Genomic DNA, 23,033 nt, shown 5'->3' on the forward strand with positions numbered 1-23,033 from the left:
ATGTCTTAGTACCTGAAGAACATCTTTAAAAACGTACAATTACTTACTACTACTTTGGTTAAAGTAACAAGAATATAATATACTTCTGCCAAGTGTAAATTTCTCTGTCACATTTAATTATATATGATTTTCATCAGTAATTTATTATTATTAATAATAATATTTAAATATGATAATTTGTTGAAGTATCCTTGAAGATTTTCTATCGATTCTCATTGAGATTTCAAATTTAAAGGACATATGGGGGCCTCGCATTCAAATCTTGCCCGTATGTTGCTATGCCACTGCTGGAAATGTACACTGCCAGTGTCCAGACAGAGTCAAACTCAACACTGATTATTTGCAATGAAGACATGCTTCACTACTGTGTATCCCATTCCTCTGCATTAACCTCACACACTAAGCAAACCTGCATGCCAGTAACTGTGAACTCCACTCTGTAATCCACAGGAGCCAACGATACCATAGCAAGCGCCAACTACAGCTGAAAGGAAGAGCATAAATGGCAATAATGTGGCAGGTCATTATCGTGGCACTACATTGCTACTCACTGTTATGGCCACACATTATTACTCACCGTTATCTGACTTTATTTACTTCCTTTTTCAAAGTATAAGGCAGTGGCGTCGCGTGTGGCTCACATACGAATGTTCACAATAATGTTTTTGTACTGAATGCAGATTTACCCCTCTCCCTTGTAACTTCATCTCAATTGAAAAAAAGGGTCCCGGGTTCGATACCACAGTGGAGGTACATAGTAGTTCAGATTCCACTTTAAAACTATGTAGCACAGACATTTTCGAGTCCCTCTAGACATGCCTTGTATATGCTGCACTTTGGTGCCGAATGTAAGAAGTATTTCCGCTTGTATCAGTGTTCACACAGCGATGTGAACATCTTTGGGGTATAGTGGCCAACAGCCTCTTAGCTGTCAGCTCTATGCAACACGCACAGCAATTGTGTTCAACGCCCTCTGTGGAACACCATAGGAGTCAGCGTTACCAACTATCTAGAGAAATTATGAGACGTCAAAGAAGTCGTGTCAGAGTAAATTCTGTGTATATACTTGTACACCAAACACAGTATTTTTTTGAATAAATATACGTATGTGTGTGTGTGTGCATTTAATATGTACATAGTTTAAGACATATATATGAGTGTTCATGTGCTCATGCGAACATTATACCTGGTATAAAGTTCTTTTTACTGTATGTTTCATATTTGTACATTTTCAAAGAGCTGAGATATTCTCATTTTCCAGAGTCTTGCAGCAAAAGAATCACCCTGTGTAACCTCTGAAAATGTGGCTGTGATTCCGGATAAATATAGCCAATCAGTTTAATCTAATTTATAAATATAAGTTCTGATACATTATCACCAGATGAATACTGTTTTGTCGCATCTTCACTTTTTGTTGGAAATGAGTTGTATTTAAAATCCTCACGTGACAAACCTCAATCAGTTCTCCTGAAAAAGTCAGTGCAGATGGGCATACAACAAAATAGTATTATTCTGGGCTTATGTTAATGATGTATTAACTTTGTGACTTGAACTGGTTGTGAAGCAGAATGACTGACTGACATTGTAACTTCAAGATTGTAGCATATTCATAATATCAGACATTAAAAAACTTCAGCACAAATTTATTTGGATACCTTGAAACCTAAATACAGTAGAAGTAAAACGTATATCTCTGGAAAGGGAAGCTTTGTTGTAATATGTCACATGTGCACAATGCAAATTGAAGTTGAAGAAATGATTTATACAAAAGTAACAACATTTTTTTTTCTTTCCAGTGCTATATTTCCATTACATTCCATGGTGGGGTGCTATTATTGCAAGTGTTGGAGTTGGTCTTCTTGTTGCAATAGGTGTTCATTTGTTTGTTGTTCCATGGCTCAGGAGAAAAATTTTAAGTAAGTAAAATTAACTAGTATCCTAGTAACATGTGATGCTGATGAGACAGCTATCATAAAAATGAATATAAGTGAACTGTATTTACTGGGCCTGAACTTACAACTGAAGTGTATATTGTGGCATTAAACATTGTTTTCACTAATTGTTTCTTGTGCAAGTGAGGGAAATAATGGCTTATATATAATTCTCACAAATACATCTCTTAGAAATGTTTTCAATGAAATAGTCCCGCCTAACGTTGTTTCAGTACTATAACACAATTGAATTAGTAAAGAAAAATGTCTTATTAAATTAAAAGAAAATTACTCAACTTTTAGTGCATTTTTTCCACAAAAGCAGTGTAGCAAAGATAGATGCCTTTCTGTTTGAGCTTTTAGAATACACAGTAAACAAATTATCTTTCTTCAATATTCTTAAAACTGTTTTAGTAAGTTCTGATACTTATAAAGCACAATGAAGTATATCTCATTCAGAAATGAAAAAGTACTTTTCTACCTTAGACTGTTTCATTTTTTTTTGCTTTCTTTCTTTCTTTGTTATCCCAATCATCCATACAACATTCTGGGTCACTTACATTTGATAACCTTTCTTGGGGCATAAATGCGCTCATACCATTTCATAAAATTGCACTTATTTTAAAATAGCAGGTATTTTGATGGATGGCATGCTTGAACGCTTCTGATCAGTGAGTAATTTGAACAAACTTTCTTTGCTTTATTTCGTCATTGTTTTAAAAATTCTCATTTCAAATCTTATTCAAGAACTGGAACTATTCGAAGAACCCAAAAACGTCACCGGGATGAAATGGAGGAATCGATCCAGCCCGACAAAGTTCCCCGCGGAGACACTATTTCCGAAATTCAACCCACTCTTCCCGAATACTGGTACGACAAAGACATGCCGGGACCATATGTCGTCCTTCTGGACGGCATTGAGAAAAACGCGAAAAGACTTGCCGCAGGTAGCGTCGGAAACATTCTCAGGAAAAAAAATGTGACCGTGAACTTGGTAGAACAATGTGGTATCAATCGGGTCCGGGTAACATTCAAAACAGCAAGGGCTGCTAATAATTTCATGCTGCAGACTGCTTTGCATCGGGAAATGCTGGTTCAATCGCGGGTGCCACTTTCATTAGTTCAAAGGGAGGGTCTGGTATTTGGTATTGAACATGATACCTCCGAACAAGATGTATTGGAAGGTATAGAAAGCCCCATCAGGGTTCTTACAGTCAAACGCTTGCCGAAAAAGATCTGGCGAGAAGATGGGACTTTCGACCTCGTTCCAACAAAACTTTTCTGTGTTACCTTCCGCGGGAACCAAATACCTGATAAAATCATCATTAATAGCCAAATACACGAAGTAACACCTCGAACAAGAGCAGTTTTGCAATGTTCCCAATGTTGGCGTTATTCGCACCACCACAAACAGTGCCGTTCGAAACCCGTGTGTGCCAATTGTGCCAAAGATAAACATGAAGACCAGTGCGACAGTTCACCCTTGTGTATTAACTGCAAAGAACCCCATTCTTCTTTATCAAAAAATTGCCCCCGACGTAGACTTGAATCAGCCATACAAAACAAAATGGCTGAAGAAAACATTTCATACCACGAGGCAAAAAACAAACTACAAGGGATTTTTATTCCCAGCCCCACCAGGGAGGAAGTTCTCCGCCCAAGATTCACGGGTGCTAATTTCCCCCCATTACGTCTTCCAAGGTCGGAACGTTCGGTGGACAACACTAGACTTGACTTGCCCCATTCTACACAAACGGTCAATAACTATCAGATATTGAATCATACGCAATCGGTGCTCACAAGGGAAGAACCAGTATTAGAAAATACTTCCCCTCCTGATGCCATTAAACCGTCAAGGCGACCCAAAACATCCAAAACAAAAAGAAATGACGACCATCAACCCCGCAAAACGTACAATAGCAAGAACTGGTATGATGATGATGAAGGGTTAATCATGACCTCCAGTCCCACCTCCGACACAGAAAGTAATTATTCCAAACCGATAGGACAAAATGCCCGGCCCGCTGCTTTGACAAGTAAGAGGGAGATAGATAGAGTGAATCCTGTTCGGCCACCAACAAATGTGTTCTCGAATAACTCAACCCCAGAGCATATACCAATAGAGCACAACCTTATCTACAACTCGATTCTAGACATGATTCCCAATTTATGGGACGCGGTGCGGGAAACAGAAAACAAAAATCGTCGCATTCAACTCATCAAACAAATCCAATCTTTAACATCTAATCTCCTGGCTATCATAGAATCCACACATTGACAGAGCAAGGTTTCCGATGGATACCGGAAATGGAAACAATAGTACAATGGAATGTTAATAGCTTCTCCGCGAGAAAACTTGAATTACTAGACTTAATTGCCGAATATCAACCCCAAATTCTCTGTTTACAGGAAGTTAAAGGTACCAAACGCGAAAAATATCGTCTTGCGCATTATAATCTATACGGTACACCAACAACTAATAGGGGAACGGTAATATTCGTACACGAAAAAATTCAACATACAGAAGTCCGGATTCCGCATGACATAAGATTAAAACAAGATTTCCAAGCAGAAATAGTAGCTATCCGCGTTTCTATCTTCCTACGAACATTCACAGTCATATCGATATACATCCCTTCCAATACTAACTCCCAACGCATACGAGCACGAGACCTTCAAGAAATGATACAACACGTTCCCGGACCTATTGCCCTTTTAGGTGACTTTAATGGACACCACTCAACGTGGGGGGACAAACATAACGACAGACTAGGTAACGCAATAGACACATGGATCACTGAGAATAACCTCATTCTCTGTAACGATGGCACCCCCACCCATTACCCTCTGAACGGAAATAACCCATCCTGCATCGACCTGACGATAACGTCTCCGGAAATTTTCCCTCAGTTCACGTGGTATAAAGACGCAGACTTACGGGGAAGCGATCACACACCCATTCTCTTGATCAGACGTCGTCACAATCTCCGACCCCCAGGCTTAGCGAACAGCCAGACACCCCCAGTACGGCGATGGAATAAAGCCTCCATTAACTGGGATGCGTTCAAAGCCACGTTCTCACGGATTTACATGCCAATTTTATCATTCCGAAATATCAACCTAGTTTACTCCAATCTCATCGAAATGATTACGGTCGCTATGGACCACAGTGCTACTCGTACCCGCTTTAGTATCCCGGCCAGATATCCATCCATAAGTTGGTGGACGAGAGATTGCGAAACCATTAAAATCAGAAAACGACAACAACTCCGAAAATATGAACGACGCCACCTCCGAGAAAATTTGATTGAACTAAAACGCCTACAAGCGAAAGCGAAAAAAACTTACCTCCAGGCGAAGAGAGCAGCATGGCAAAACTTTTGCAATACATTAGATCGCAGCGATAGCATAAGCTCCATTTGGCACAAATTTAACTCCATTCGCAAACCCACCCAAAGTAAGGTGAAAACGCTAGACCGAACCTGGGAAAACGACTTCATATCTTTATTAACACCCCCCTCGGTTAGCTCGGGTTATAAACACGACGAAAGATTAAACGCAACATTCACAGATGACTTTCCCGCGGTGACCGCATTAGAACTCACAAATACCTTGGACTCCCTCAAAAATACCGCACCAGGATATGACGGCATTACATATGACGTACTTCGCCACTTGCCGGACGAAGGTATCCACCTCATTGTACAAATTTACAATGAAATATATCGCACCGGTATTATCCCCATAACCTGGAACAATCATGTCGTAATTCCTATCCTCAAACCATCCAAACCTCGCAACAACGCACAATCGTATCGACCCATAGTATTAATTCCGGTACTCACCAAACTTTTTGAAAAAACATTACAACGTCGAATAAACTGGACCCTGGAAAAGCAACAATTTTTCCCCCCAACACAAATGGGATTCAGGCTCAATCACGGCAGCCAAGATGCCGTATCCACTCTCACAGTAGCAATACAAAATAGTCAGATAACTAAGGACTATTGTTTTAGCCTGTTTACAGACATTGAGAAAGCCTATGATTCGGTTTACGTCCCAATACTATGCAATGTATTAGACAAATTATCAATACACCCTTCCGTTGCTATTATTATCTGGAATTTATATAATGAACGAAATCTTGTCTTTTGGTTCGATGATCGAGTGGACGGGGCCAGAAAAGTACGAACCGGAATACCACAGGGGTCCCCCCTCAGCCCCCTACTATTCAATATATATACCCACCACATCCACCAATTAGATCTCGCTGACTTTAAAGTATTACAATACGCCGACGATTTATGTTGTTATAAACAATCTTCTGATGCCACTCAAGGCATACTTGCTCTAAAAAGGGCTATTACAGTACTTCGGGATAACCTCTGGAGTATAGGACTAACCTTCTCACCCTCCAAATCAAAAATCCTAATTTTCAATCACCGACAACCTTTAACTTATCCAAACAATATACCAAGTATCCAAAATATACCTCTGGTAGACTCCTATAAATATCTCGGAGTTTTTTTTTGACAGAAAACTAACGTGGAGACCCCACATTGAATACCTCAAAGTAAAAGGAAAAAAAATTATTAACATATTACGAAGCATATCCACCACTAAGTGGGGGAGTCATCCATACATTATGCTCTTATTTTATAAAAATTGCTTTCGATCATTATACGATTACGCAGCCCCAGTATACGGTGGGGCAAACACAAAAACCCTAAACTCGTTAGATATCTTACAACGACAGGCTATACGAACGTGCCTCGGCCTAATGCCTTCCAGCCCAAACGTGAGTGTCTATCTCGAGAGTAATGAACAATCACTTACTCACAGACGAAAAAAACTCACGGTACAATTTTTACTCAAAACATGGGCTATACACCCCCACCCTTTCAATAGAGAATTTGCCATCCAAAGACAATGGGAGATAATAAAGCGTATAGATCACTCAACCCCCCGATATTATTTCCTATACTGCTATTTCATAGACACAGAGGCCTATCAGCTGTCATTTACCCACGACCACCCACTCATATATCAATTAAATATCCCCATAGAGCCAAATCTAGATATTCATTACGCCGACCGTGGTGAACATGGAAAATATCAAGAACGATGGCCGGAGTCGACATTAATATACACGGATGGATCAAAAGATGATACCGCAGTAGGTTCTGCATTTTATATCCCGTCCCAGAACATAATTAGACAATTTAAATTACCTCCCGACGCGTCAATTTTTTCGGCGGAATGCTATGCAATATATAGAGCATTACTTCACATCCTCGCGTCGGGCCTGCCACAATGTCTTATACTGACCGACGCCTTGAGCGTGCTCCAAACGTTGTCAAGAGCAGGCACTGCAGCCTATAAACTTACGATTTTCCCATATCTTATTCAAAGTGCAGCGTTACGGCTCCGAAAACGGGGACAAGAAGTGACCTTTACCTACATCAAGGCACATTCCAATCAAAACAAATCTCACGACTTCGTAGACATCTACGCAAAGCAAGCTCGGACACTCGAACATGTAACCCCCTTACGCTTGCCTTACACAGACTTGCTCCCTCGCGTAAAAATGAAAATCCAACACGAATGGGATGAATGGTGTGCACACGAATTACAAAACACAACCACCTATAAGTGGAACACGCACATCGGCACAAAACAACCTTGGTATCAATCCTTGAAAATGCCTCGGGCCGTGATTGTGTTCACCTTGAGAATGCGCACGGGTCACGTTCTGGTGAATCAACATTTGGCAAGGATAAATGCGGTACCTATAACTTCCTGTCAATGCGGAGAACCCAGCCAAACAATAACTCATCTGTTTTTCCAATGCCCCTTACGACAAGCCCATCGGGAACAGTTGTATCAAACCCTACTTCGACTAGCTGTTCCATTTCCGGCGTCAATCCCAACCCTGATAAGTCAGCCTCGAGCTCCCATCATGTGGACGCTATATAGCTTCGCACGAAAACACAACATCTCAATGTAAACAAAAACAATAAGGAAGATCACAGTGTAACATACCTAACAGGATACCCTCCCATAGTGAAAATCAAGAGTGAAAGTGAAAGTGTATTGTGCAGGTGCCATAAGGAACAACGACAGGAGACAAGAAGAAGTCGGATCAAATCAAGCGGGCCCGATGGCTAGAAACCGCAAAGGATAGGCGGTGTGAGCCACGATAAAGCAAGCAAGCAAGCAACTATTCGAAGACTGATGGTTGAACTACAAGTATATGTATACCATTATACATGCAGTTGTGTTAATATTTATCTGTGGAGTTACAATGTGAATTCTAATTTATTCTATTTTCCCCTCCTTTCAAGTTTTCTGCCATTATTTAAAACTTTGCTCATATATTTCTAACAGGCACTAGCACACACAGGATTTTTTTTTTAGGAAGCTGAAAGTGTAAAGGTGGATATTACATTTATACATTCTGCTGTGGTGGGGATACACAATAAAATATTTTGTAGTTACCATTTTTAACATTCATTTTAAAATTTGTTCAAAGACAAATTTGATAATAGGAGTTAATTTTAAAGAAGGTTTGCTTTTATCACATTGGTTTTCACGAGTTCTTTACTTCTTAAATTTCATTTGAAAATTTTGATTTTGATGCAATTTTGGGAGAGGCTCTAATTCCATCAACCCCATTAGCCTGCTAGTGCTAAAAGAAGGATGCACAGAAAAAAAAGGAAAGGTTTTGACAGCACTGACAATCCCTAACATACATAACATATGTATAGAGAAATCTCAAATTTGACTAACCTTTCTCCTCTGATTTCATTGTTTTAGCATTTCCGCAATGAAAGACTAGCAGTTCCACCTTATTTTCGACACTTAAGCATTTCAATACGGAACACTCCCACATACCCCCAGTGATTTGGTCAGCACGACAAACCTCCAGTCATTGTTGTATAGGTTTCCATGATCGGGTTACACTACTCTTTCGTAGCTTCCCAATGTCCTCACGATGTTAGGTAGCTTCCCAATGTCCTCACGATGTTAGGTAGCCACTGGTCCCAGACACTGGCCGAATATGCTTCCCCCAGGAGACTTGAACCTGCATGCATCCTGTAACCAGAGCCCAAAGCATGATGTCTTAGACCGCATCTGGGGACTTTTTTTATCTTCTTTGCAGCATGGAAAATATAAATTCTTGTTTGCGTTGTCTATTGAATCATTCTTTATATTATTATCATCATCATCATCATGTTATTCAAGTATCACTGGTATATGTGGAAGTAGCTAGGGAAGATGGTCATTAATTTATTTGAAGTATACAGACTTGATTAGTTCAATCTTGAAAACAATTTATTGTGCAAAATTATTTATCATTACCCAGTAAAGTTTTCAACTGGGCTAAATGCCAAGTTTCTTATTTTCTGTGTTTCCAAGGTCCACATCTATATCACAGCTGGTGGTAAGCTGTTTAACAAGCTACATGATTTTACCAAGCATTATCTGCATTGTGATGGACTCTGGATTGTATTTATGAGATGATAATTTTCTCATTAACTTCATTTTCGAGCCATTGTTGTCAAATTATACCCAGAGTTCACCCAGAGGACATCAAACTTTATTTATAGTGGTACAAGGAAGAAGGAAATTTTTGTAGCTGTATTTGATAACAGAAAAGCATTGTAGTAAGAAGATACGTATTTTTAATAATGAAAGAAATGAAGAAAATTTTAAAATAATGACATACAGCTTCTAACATTACATTCTGAACATAACATGTTCATCCTGTGTGTCAGAGTGCAGGAACATGAAAGGAAGCATAGCATACTTCCTGTATTTAACTCCCATGTTGTCCTTCACAAGAACCATAGTGGTCCAGTGGGTAGGTGCCTGACTACCACATGGAAGACCCGGGTTCAATTTTGAGGTGGGAATTTTCGAGCAATGCCAATGCATGGAGTGGCTCTGAGGTTTAACAGTACCTGGCAGGTAAAGATGGACGAAGCATGGTGCTGATCACATCACCTCCAGCTCTCTCCCTCCCACACATGCCTTTATGGCCAGTCCCGATTAGCCTGTCTGATCATAAAGTAGACTTTAAACAAATTCTGAACTTTACAGTTTGTTGTTTTAACAGCACAATTTGAATTGACTTCTATCAGATGGGTAATAAAACTTTAAAAAATATCTAAATATAAAAAAAAATATCTGTAGTCACTTCTCCTTCTACTTGTATTCAATTTGAGCACTGCTAACATGCAACTTCTTTTGTTTCCACAGTTTATTTATTTTCTTACAAAAATTGAATTGATGTTTTAAGTCCACTTTATGCACAGATAGGATCTATAGTTTAAAATGGGATCCGAATCACTGTGCAATGTTCCTCCACCAGGTATCAAACCCATGACTCCTTGATACAAGGCGATGATACTTCTACAGTTTCCACTAACTCAATGGGAGGAAATGGGGGTTGGGGGGATAATATGATACAGTTGATTAGAATTATTCTATGGTGGGCACACCTGCCCAACCTGTCTCACTTGCCCCACCCTTTTGTACATACAAGGTGGAATTATAGCATTGTCAAATGAAGTACTTATTATTTTTTAAAAAAAAGGTTTTGAACAGATATAGCCACTTATGATTTCTCAGAAATAAAACACATGAAAACAGTGTATTTGATGGATCATCATAACTTGCAAGGATGAGGGGTGCAGGATTACCTTGTCACCTTGCACACGTACACCAATATTAGTAGTTACATATTGGGTACGGATAATATAGTAGAATAGACTGGGATATATTCCATAGATATTTATTACATGGCAAGCTTATTTTTAACACATCTCTTGTCCATCAAAGAAATATAAGTATTATGTAATGAAACACGTGTAAATGTGTGCACGTGTGTTAAAATGTACATCTTTTATGGAAAACAATATTCTTGTGCTGCAAGGGTTCACGAGTCTTGCTTTTGTCTCTATAGAACACTTTTAAACACATTTACATCTTTTCCATTACTTGCTATGTAAATTTGTTTGATCGACAGGAGAGATTTTGAAAATAAGTGCTTACATTCATTTTCTTAGTTTGTCAGTGCAGGTATTGTGAGTTTTAAAACAAATTGATTGATTTGCTGTATTTTACTTCACTTCTCTGCCACTTTTGACTAATTGCAAAGATGAGGATGATTGATGATATGATGAAATTAATTAAGGGACACTCACAAAGAACACCCATGTCCACGCTGAGATTTGAACCCGGACTCCTGACCTCATAGCATGCTCTGCTGCTTTTAATGTGAAGTAGCTAGTATGTTCTATCCCAAGAAGTTTCCATAGTGATATATTGAGGGTATTAAAGATCACAGATAATATGTCACATCATGCTACTTCTTTTGTAATATAATTCATAGATGTATATATACTTCCTAGTAGAAATATAACATTTTATCCCATTTCTTCACATTTTTTTTTATTCATTCATAAATATTTCTACTGATAAATACATTTTTTTACTCTCCGTTGTTGTGATGTACATTTTAAATCTCTATAACTGATTAATAAATGTAGTAATCTGCCTCTAGAGTTGATATACAGCCTAGCAATTATTTCATAATTATGACACTATTGGAATAAAGTAATGTTAGTAGATATTATAGGAAACTAAGTTTATGTTACCAGTATTGATATATAGCAACAAAAAGTTATTTGATGCTTAGATTTTTTACAATATTTTATTGGCTTAAGTCTCCAGTTGTTCTCCCAGTATGCTATTTTTCTATAGTCCATCCCCAGATCCATCAGTTAACTTGTAATTCTACTTTTCTTTCTTCCAAAAAAACAGATGTAATAACTTTCCCAACAGTAACTGATGTTCAGTAATAGAATAGTATGCAGCATGCCTAACTAGGTTTAAAGCAAAATAATGAACTTCATTCTTATCTTAATCCATATAATAATGGATGGAGAGAACACACTGATAAAAAAATAGTGGTTAAAGGTTATTACTTCCAATTTTGTAAGTGTGCAAACACACTTTTTTCCCCTTATTTTAGCATCAACACTATTTGGAGCCTACAATTTAGCCAAATTTTATAGTTTGTTTTACCTCTTCCCCTTCTCCAGGAGTGAAATGTTTAGAATATTTGTTCAGGTTAGAAAACCAAATGTGAAGAATGATATATTCTTCTACTAATGCTCGTCAGCCTAAATGTTCATATTTCATAAAATTAATGTCTATCTTAGGGATATCAGCCAATTTTGGTGTATAAATTTAGGAAGAAAAGAAAGAATTAGGTATGATATCATTTAATCCAGGAGATTAAAATATCAATTAATTATAAATATAATTTACAAATAATGCATTATAGCAAACTGTATTTCTCATGAAATTATAGAACAGTATGAACACACACCAACTGCTACTAAATATCAAGATGAAAATTAAGAAAAGGAACTTCAGTCAGCTGTATATCCATATGACATTCGCTTGTGTGCATTTTTAATGTGATTTTACCCCTTGTATTATATGATTGAATGATATGATGCTAATTTATGACTCTGCCAGCACATGACATCCATCAGCATATGTTCGGGAAATTGTAAATATTGATTTCTCAACTTTTATAAGAAATGCAGGTTTTAAAATTGCATTATGATACTTAATGAATTTGTACTATTTTACATGTATCATCACATAGCAATAATAGAATTTGAAGTTCAGTAACTTGGGACTTCAGTATGTGGTGATGTCTTGTGGTACAAAGGTAATCTTAGAGCACCCGCACTCCCCACACTGAAATAAAGAACTGCAGTTTATTGATTGTTCCATTAAGTGCAATATAGAATGAAGGAAGATTTCACACTAAAGCAACATATGTAGGATGCCACTTGAGGATTTCATCAATTGTCCACCTGCTACGCCACTATGGTGTGAAACATGGCTGTTGATTGATTATTTTTCAAATGGCATGTGTCACATATCGCTGGTTATTTTTCAAATGACATGTGTCACATGTTGCTTGTCACTTCAGTGTGAAAACTCCCTTAGGAGTGAGCTTGGAATTAGGTAGTGCTGTAGCCAGTCACCAACTAAGTGTAATTTATTTTTTCTGTAATTCATCTTTTTGTTTTCTACCAAAGCATAAATTAATCAGGCCACAATGCTTGATATTCACTTGAAGTAACTATTGCATATAGAAAGAAGTAACACCTAATACACTTTCTAGGACATTAGCTTACACTTTAAAGTACGAGTTTATAGGATGCTGGTGCTTTTGATTAAACTACTAATCTTATTTCTCCCGACTGTATGGATTGTTTTGACATATTTAAAAAAAAATCCAAAATTACTGAAATCACATTCTAAAGAAAGTACTATGTAAAAATTGTGATCAAATATTTAAAAAATAGTTAATCTACACTGTTCGTTTAATTATAGAATGAAATCATGAAGTGAAAATATCATTTTCTATGAACAATGTAAATTCCCTACATTGTCAAATTAATTGAAACATAAAAAAAAGAGAATTGTTGATCATACTCAGTTCTGTAATTAAATATAATGAATGTTGTATTAGTGGTACATCAGAAAGAAACACTAATTGAGAAACTTTTATTTACCTCCCATAATTTTTAGTTTTAACCTACAACCTGTCCTGCTTATTATTGTTAGAAGATGATACGAAATATATAAAGCAATTGTTTATTATATGTAATAATGTTTAAATTGTGATAATGTACCCCTGTATTTCAGACTAGGGAACAAAAATCTCTGATTTTTATTCAGAGCTGAAAAAAAATAGTTATATGCCCTGTCCTGTATCCCCAAGGCCCTGCACCCACTTAGCGCCCTGCTTCACATTTTGGCAATGCATATGCGGGATTACATGGCAAGCAGCAGATTGCATCCCCCATGCTTCCCTCGCTTGCTTAGGGTTGAAAATTCAATGACAGCACCAAAGTGTCTTCTCTTCTTGGTACAGCAATTGCTTGATTTTTGACAGTACAAGATATATGGTTGAAATTATACATTGTTACCAAAAATATAGATCTGGAATATTCTATAATGTGATTAACTCACATAATCATAGAAAAGCATAATTGCTCTTTGATTAAGACAAATTCTTACAGTGGGGTAAGTTTAACCTCCACTATTATAGAATTTGCTGCTCATTCAATTTGATATACTTCATCTGCTACATGTGTAGTTGAACATCCATAACCCTCAACTTTAGTCAACAACCACTGTTCCTGGGTTGTGGTTGATCATCAGTTAACCTCATCTACAGACACTTCTAAGAAATACTGAGAGGAATCATACTATTGTACAGGGTAACTCAAATAAATGTAATCATAATACTGACTACTTAATACTACCTTTTGTGGGCCACCCTGTATTTGTTTGTTTTTAATAATGTCATTTCTTTGGCTTTACATTCTAGAATAATGGCTGCAAATTGAATACCATGTTATTCTACATTTTTACTCTTATATTTCTTACATTCTTCAGCTCAAATTTTGGACACTTTTTGAATTAAAAAATAATAATTCTTGTGAAGTGTACAAAAAAACTCACGTGGTATGGTATACTGTGATGCCTATGAGCTAGTTCCCAATGATCTACTGTTTGGAGATAATGACGTATTGGTATTTTCTTAACATTTGTACAATTATACAGCTGATTGAAAGTTTTAATTCATTTTTTTTGATAATGAAAAAATTTAGAAATCCAACGGTGCTGCTCCTCCCACACTACTACACAACAAGCTTACATGTGAAGAACAGAATATATTATAAAATTGGTGAACAATTTTTTTGTTTTCTGTTTCTTATACAGTGGAGTCATGTTATCATATTAATGGAGACAGTGCCCCTACTTTATGCCACCCCGTTTTGGCACCCAATCGCCGCGGCCACCTTAAATATAATGATTGATTGATTGATTTGTTGTTTTAAGTCCACTTTATGCACAGAAAGACTAATCGGGACTGGACCTACAGTTTAAAGTGGGATCTGAACCACTATGTGCCTTCACCGTGTATCGAACCCGGGAACCCTTGATTAGAAGGCGACGACGCTACCACTGCGCCATCGGGGAGGCCTTAAATATAATGAACATCACACCAGTGGCACAGTACTGCTGAAAGATATGTCGAGTCATAGATGGATTTGTACACATAGAGATATTTAATTGTAAGGTTTGCGATGTTGAAGAGGCACTCCAATGAAAAGAGACTTGGAAATGACTGGATTAGACAAATGCTATTTTCTTACTAAGTGAATTGTCACATTATCGCACACTATCTGTATAAAATTGTCAAACATTTAATTTAATCAGTGGCTTGCATACAAGCTAAGCTACCGAAGCACTGCTTCGGAAACCAATTTGAATTTTGCATAATTCCCAGGATAATTAGACTCCCCGAAAGTGTCGAGAGGCAAATTTGCGGAGCCTGTGAAAGGCTAAAATGCTGCAAAGCAGTGGCATGCGGTGTTTTTATCAATGCAAGTCTGCCCCTTGAAGTACTACTGTTTATTTAAAAATTATATATTCAGTGCTTTGGCTATCTAAATGGTCACTGCACGCTACTGAATTTAATCAAATTCCCGGTGTTACCACATTCAGCAGAACGTCATATGAACTATGCAGAATGTAAGTCAGTAATTCAAGATTACGATACAAAATCTATAATTATTCTGCACTCCCCCATCCTCTCTCTTTCTTTCTCTCTTGGAAAATAAGTATTACAAGGAAATGAACCATTGTAAATATGTTAAAAACCAATGTACTGGTTATAACATATTTGCTAATGTATTCATGTAACCAATTTTAAAAGTGTTATTTAGGGAGATTTAGAAATGTTAAATAAAGAATTTTCTGTCAAGTTTGGAAATAATACAATGTCTTTTGTTTTTCTCACTTATTTTTGGAAATATATTATTGATTCTACCAATTTCCTTATAGTAAGATTTCCCCCTCAACATGTGGTGTGGGTACTGAATTGGGTAAACAAAAGTATATAATAATGAGTCTATAGTTAATATAATTGTTATGAAAATATACCATGAATAGAAGAATGCTGCAATAAAATCTTGTTATGTGGCCTTTCATTACTGGTAGGGTATATTTATCTTTCTAACCCTGTAACAAAGCATGCTGGACACTGTTGATATGTAAATGCCATTAAAAATGCAATAATTTCTTTGTACATGGGTGCTTTTTGTGTTAACAGGCACATACCAAGTGTCCCAAAAAATATACTTCTAAGTATGTGTAGTTATCTATACTTAAAGATGCTTAAAAAAATTGAGAAAGTTAATGTAGTCTGTTTCATGAGAATAAATAATATATATGTATCACTTTTTGACAATCTTACTAGAATCTTCAAGCTTCCTTGCTATTTGTGGGTCTCTCTCTCTCTGTCTGTATTCTGTGCACTGTGAGGCTGGTTCTTATTGTAAAGAATACACACATTATTTTTTTCTTACTCTGTGCAAGTATATTTTTTGGGACATAATACTAAGCAGGCACTCTTTTTCGTAGCTACAGCATTTGTATGTGACAGATGTAGTGTTTTTTGAGCCCTGTAGTAATGTTGAACATATGCAGTATTATTTGGATAATATAATATATTGTGGCGATGTTACTATAGAAAACAAGTAAGGAAGCATTAGAGTCTCTATATTGAATATTAGTCAGTCACATTCTGAATGTAAAACTTGTAAATAAGGTATATTTTTCAAACTAACATTAATTGTCAAATTCTGGGCAATAATTCTCCCCTGGCACAGACTGATCCAAAATCTATCATTTTACATTTCAGTCACATTGGAATAAGAAATAAATTAATATTAGAAAGTAGGACTGCTCTTCTAATTCAATAAACTATAAACATGCTGAAACTACTGTAGATAGAAATATCAACAATGTAGTCTACAGAACGAGACAAAATTACAAAAAAAATCAATATTTACAACATGAAACATGTACCTCTGCTACTGACAGGTACCTATTTGTTTAGCATTGCCTTAATTTTACATATTAATTTTCAGAACATAATAAATATATACATATGGCTACGTGTTTTTACTTCATATGGGTGTAGCTGGTGAAATCTTGCTTCATCTGCCAATGGAGGTACATAGTGGTTCGAATCCCACTTTAAACTGTATGTCCAATCCTGATTAGCCTATCTGTGCATAAAGTGGACTTAAAGACAAACTTTGACTTTGTTTCATTCCCTTGTTTGCTAATTCCCCAGCCACAATGTTAGTTTGAATTCCTATCTGACACAATATATTATAGTCTCGCCTCTTCCTGTCATAATAATACTGTTGTGTTGGGTATTGTAGTTAAAGCCTTGTACTTGTATTTGTCTGGGACATAATGTAGCTTTTTGTCAATGTGGGCTTTCCTTTTTTTTTGCAGTTGGAGTTATCTCATTTTATTTTTTGTCACTTATTTTTGCAGAAGAACTGGCAACAAAAGAAAGCGCTGCAGCTGTGCATTTTACATTCGGTGGCTCAGCAGGTAATGATTAAAACCAGGAGTGGGAGCTGCTGTGGCTTCTAGCAGCCCCTGACGTTACAATGACCATGTTCACTTGTCATTATCAGACGTCTTTCTTTAAAAATTTACACATATCTTTTTTTTTTAATCCAGACTTTGTTCATTTGGGAGTACTCCATTAACAGTTTGTTAACTTCATTTAAAAAAGAATAATGCAATTCAAAACCTGAAAAATATTTACTGGAAATAACATTATGAGTATTCCAACATAGTGGAATTTCTGTACTTTGTGGTATATAGAATAGATCATTTCTATTACATTTATGCACATTTGCTATTTGCTGAACCAAGTACATTATGCATTTATATAAAGAGTTGTTGTATGAATAATGTTTCTATTAAAAGACCATAATCAAAGCTTATTAGGTTGTACATACAACTTTCCTGAGAATACCCTTAAAATATACTTTGAAAAACATCAATATAACCACAGATAATGTATAATTATAAAAGTTTTATGCAAGTTAGAAAAAATATTTCTTAAACTTCTAAAACAATCACTTAAAGTGTAAAGTTGGATAGGAAGAGAATGATAAAACAAAGAAACAGCTAATAGATATATTTAATTTGAATTTTAATATTTTGAAATCAATGCATGTTGTAAATTAAGTTTTCATACTCAGTGGTACCAGGTCATTTCCAATACCAAGCTTGATATTAAGCATTCTCTCTGTAGGATTTTTTGTTGTTGATAATTATCTGTGGCAGGCAACTGAACAGATCATGTTAAATTAAAAACGATCATATTCATAGAACTAAATGTTTTACTAATTGAATTGTCAAATATAACAAAATGACATAGAATGTAATCCCAGTTTAAAAACTCTGAAATTTACAATGAAATTGACAATCAAAGATAAACTGTCATTTCGTATCAGTTAAGAATATTTCAGAAAAATATTTAAGACCTGAGTTCATCAAAATTAGCCTGTAATATTCATGTTCATCTTTTATTCAATTTTATTTTGTAACTTGTTGGTTGAAATTTGAGTATGCTAGTTATTAATTCATCTTGACAGTATTAGACATTGTTATTTAGTTGGAGGTGATTTATGGCTATCATATCCAAGCTTGAATAGCTAGTAAAAGAGGAAAATTACAATTTGAGTACAGTGTCAGCAATATATCATTACATACATAGACTTCTAAATTGTTTATTCAGATCTTAAATTTTGAGAAAATTCATGTAATCCAAAAATCCAAAGTCACATATTATACATATTAATGTATTTTACACATATGCTTAAATGTTGTGTAAACCAAAACCATGTGATTGCATATGAATGAAAAAAAAATCGTGTCCTATATTTTGTGGGTTTATACATAACGTTGTGGGATCTTCAATATTTGTCGAAGAACATACAGTAGCATGTGTGTTATTTTTAATGGTATGTATTTGTTTGCATGAAACTTAACACTACTCACTGAATGCCCCTTTCATTATTGGTACAGCAATATTAACAATGCTTTCAAACTGTAGCTACTCACAACAAACAGCAGATCAGATGTATTGTAAAATAGTTGTTTTAATGCACTCTATTTGCTTATGTGTGAAATTTTAAAAAGTTGCTTTGGTGCATTTTTCACCACGTGTATTTGTAATATGCAATTGCACATAATACAGATATAGATTTTCATTTGCTGTGAGGCAATCAAACTTTTACATAAATGTTCATTAACTTTGTACTTTGAGTTGTTTCTGAAACTATACAAAACTTTTGTACACAAATATCTCTTATGCTAAGTATAACTTTGTATTAAAATCTCAATATGCTGACAAAAGCAGAAATCTGTACCAAGTACAAATGATCTGATTCTGAGTCAGAGGAGTCTGAAGAAGACCTTGCTAGAAGGTTGAAACGTTAGGTTTAGTTTATGTTTTAAAATAAAATAAATTTCTGCCTTGGTCAGCATATGGAGTTTTTCATATCATGGAAACAAGGCTTAATGGTGTTATGACTGTGTAATATTTTATTTAGAGAATATTGAACTGGGAATATAAATTTTACTGATGAACAGTTTTGGTAAAGTATAATTTTATCAAGAACTCTTCCAAATTCTGCACAGAGCGCATATAAAATATATCAGAATGAAATTTTTAGGTTGTTAATATGTACATTGGAAACTCGATTTTATGTTTTACAGAGGACCAAGATGTAATAACTTAAAATGCAGAAAAACATAAAATGGGAAAATTGTATATCATTGTGGTCTATTGGTACCATGAGGATTGAATGTATGATACAGGGAAATATAAAATCCAGGAATGTAAAATCGGGGTTCTTCTGTATTTCTAGAGATTTGATTGATTGATTGATTGATTTAGTTTATTTTACTTCGTGTTTTGTGCCTCTTGGCTAATTTGCGAAGATGGGGATGAGTGATGAAATGATGAAATTGATGAATGGACATTCACAAACAACCAAGCCAGACCGGGATTTGAACCCGAGACCCCTTGGCATCGCAGCGCGATGTGCTAACCACTCGGCCACAGGGTCGGGCTTCTAGAGATTTGGATTGAATGAATTTTGTCATATTGTTCACCTCTGTAGCCATATGTGGAGTAAGTATAAGAGCACGGGCCAATGGCATTTAATGAAAATATGCATTGATAATGCTCCCTTCTGTTTGTTAAACTATTTTTCTTTCTTCAAGGAAGAATGATGTATCAAAAAGCTTGGATTATTACAGTACTTCCTACTAAAGTTAATGTTATCTGCATGTTTCTGATGATGTTATTGGCACTGTATGCACAAAAATGTAATTTTGAAACATTATTTGAATTTATTTTTTCAGAAACTTCCAGGGACCCAAGCCCTCATGATTCTAAGAATATATCGTCTGAAGATTTATCAAAGATGAATTCTGAAATGATTGAGATTACTAAGTTTAATGAGAGGGGTAACTTATCTGTCCCAGGTCAAACATATCGATTTACTCAAGCTAATGGATCATTACAAACAAATGGATTTCTTTCAGCTGAAACAAAGCTTAATGGCAAGGTAAACATGCTCATTCTTATTATTTTATTCTACTTTTATTAATAATTTTTGAACATGACTTATGAATGTAGTTGCAAGTATGGTGTTCTTTTATTGTTATGTGGAATATTATAATTATTTTTAAGACATGTCACTGTAAGGAATACAAACTTTTACTTGCAGCTTCTATGTTTTACTTTATATATACCAGTTTAATTTACTAGGAAGTACCTAGTACACATTACCCCACATTTCTTGTTCAGTCTATGAATAAGTTACCCTTTGTTTATAAACAATTTTAATTGTATAACATGGTCAACTTTACAGGATGAGCAAATATTGTGCACATGCAAATTAAAGGTGGGTCAATTTTTTTGTGTTTGATTTGTACCTCTTAACATACAAAACATGCAAACAACACATTCAGATGCCTATGCACGAATTTAATGTAAATGACTTTTATCTATAAAGTAAATACTACTGTACCTAGGTATGGGTTTGGATCTGAAACTGCATGATATAGTATTTTTTTAAAGAAACCTTAACATTAAAAAAAAAATCCTGAAGGAAAATTGTGCATTAACCTTCCCATAATTTTTCATGCATGACCTTTTTTGTAGTAAATTTTTGGAAGGTTTTTTTTTTAACCCCTTCCCACAAATTTGTCATCACTATATGTCCATTTCACAAATATATAAATATATACACACACATATATACACATACTGTATATATTCATACACTTCTTGGTTCTTTGTTCATTCTTTGTAAGAAAATGTTTGCACAGCTATTGGTAACAAAATGTACAATAATTCTAAAATATTTATTTATTTATTTTGTCTTATTTTCCATGGCAAAGTTAAGGCTGCGGGAGCCTTCTCTACCACAAAATATTTTTAACATATTGTGGCATGTGGGTGAAGTTTTGTTACATAGGACAGATTCATGGTCATAAATTGGCAGGGCAAGGGGGAACAAGTAATAAAGAGCAATACTGTATTTGTGATTTCGTAAACGTAATAATCCTGGATGCAGACAATTTTTACCATTTATGGGATGGAAAACTTTTCGATTCTGCCCTCCCAAAGTTGAGCTTCAAGTTTAAACCCCCCCAAGTTAGGCTCCAAGTTATGCCCATGGAACAGAGTGAACTGGACCAAGTGTAGAGATCATAATGTTTATAATATTACTAAAGCTCTCAAAAATAGGATGAAATGCATTTTTTTTTTATGAAGTTGAATCGCATGTAACACCAAATGACACAAGCACAGAAGAATACTAGCTTTTCATCCTTGTTTCTTGTTCTGCTGCTGCCCTGTGAATTGCATCACTCAACTTCTTGAAAAGTGTAATCTGCTAGATTTTTGTAGATATAAAGGAGGTTTCAGACCAAAGTGACAATCGACAAGTCACATGTGACATGACAGTATCACACCAAAGTGACAAGTGACAATCAACATGGGCCCATCAATCAATAAGAAATCATTCACTCTGCATTCATTCACTAACAGATCAGGGCAACATGATGCACACTACTGAAAAAGCACCCAAGTCTGAGTGGCAACATGTGCAGCTTCTAGTGTCACTCTGGTAGGAAAGGTTGCTTTTATTTCTGAAGGTTCATTTCCAAGTGACACTGTTGGTTGTTGCCTGACATGTGTCACTTGTCATTTTGGTCTCAAAGCTGCCTAAAAGAAGCTACATATATATTTAACAGTAGTAATTGGATAGAAGGGTTGGCACCATGGGTCGGCCACCACAGGGAGGATTGAGGGATCCTTGAACAAAGCAAAAATAGTAATTTTTTTCTACTCAAATTGTACACAAAATTTCTTTCCCCTTTTTTTCAATGTAGTCTGTGCTTAATTTCCACCATTTATTTTCTACTTATATATTTCCTTTTATTCCTTTCTCCTTTAATTTGGTTCTTTTTCTCCTTTCACTATCTTAATTCCTCTTCTTCTCTCTCTTGTTCATTAGTAGTATTTTCTACTTTTTTCTGTCTCTTTACTTTTCTGTCCTTCTTTATTCATGTTTCTTTTATATTCATTCCTCTTCTGACTTTTTCTTTCTTAATGTTTATTTCTTATATTATTTTCTTCTGAATTTCCCTTTTTATGTTTATCTGAAGGAGCTTTCAAACTGCTTTTGATTATTTCTTCCCAACTCAATATGCTTGATGACCAATGAATGTGCCACCAGATGCATGTAAAACACTTGACCCTCAAATAACTGTTGGGATTTGCAGATGCCCTTAATTTGGTGCCATTTTCTGTTTTAACCATGGAATGAAAAGTCTAATACATCTTTGAGTGACACAAAATATCCTAAGTAAAAACATTACTTTTATCACCATAACCTTCAGACTACAAGTATTTGTACACTATCAATACCAGCTGATAAATGCATATTGTTAAAATGCTGACAAGGTACTGATATAAAATTTACCGGTACTCATAATCGATATTCAATTCCATATACAGAAATGTCATATTGGCATATCTCTAAGTTACATACAGTACTAACATTTTCTTTGATTCATAATTAACAATAGAATAATTTATAC

General features: G+C 35.6%; 1 protein-coding gene across 7 annotated transcripts in view; it reads left to right on the top strand.

The window, feature by feature from the left end:
* The window catches only part of NaPi-III (Na[+]-dependent inorganic phosphate cotransporter type III), a 418,225-nt gene that overhangs the window by 374,053 nt on the left and 21,139 nt on the right, over positions 1 to 23,033 (top strand). For 6 of the 7 annotated variants that reach the window (XM_083129869.1, XM_083129872.1, XM_083129871.1 and 3 more), the window contains 3 exons: positions 1,797 to 1,916; positions 17,388 to 17,447; positions 20,283 to 20,488. In XM_083129869.1, coding sequence (XP_082985995.1) covers positions 1,797 to 1,916; positions 17,388 to 17,447; positions 20,283 to 20,488 — 386 coding nt within the window. The remainder of the gene's footprint in view (positions 1 to 1,796; positions 1,917 to 17,387; positions 17,448 to 20,282; positions 20,489 to 23,033) is intronic. The other variant, XM_083129866.1, reaches the window with a different exon arrangement.

The sequence above is a fragment of the Lepisma saccharinum genome, chromosome 10, assembly GCF_977018435.1.
Source record: "Lepisma saccharinum chromosome 10, izLepSacc3.1, whole genome shotgun sequence".
Lineage (NCBI taxonomy): Eukaryota > Metazoa > Arthropoda > Insecta > Zygentoma > Lepismatidae > Lepisma > Lepisma saccharinum.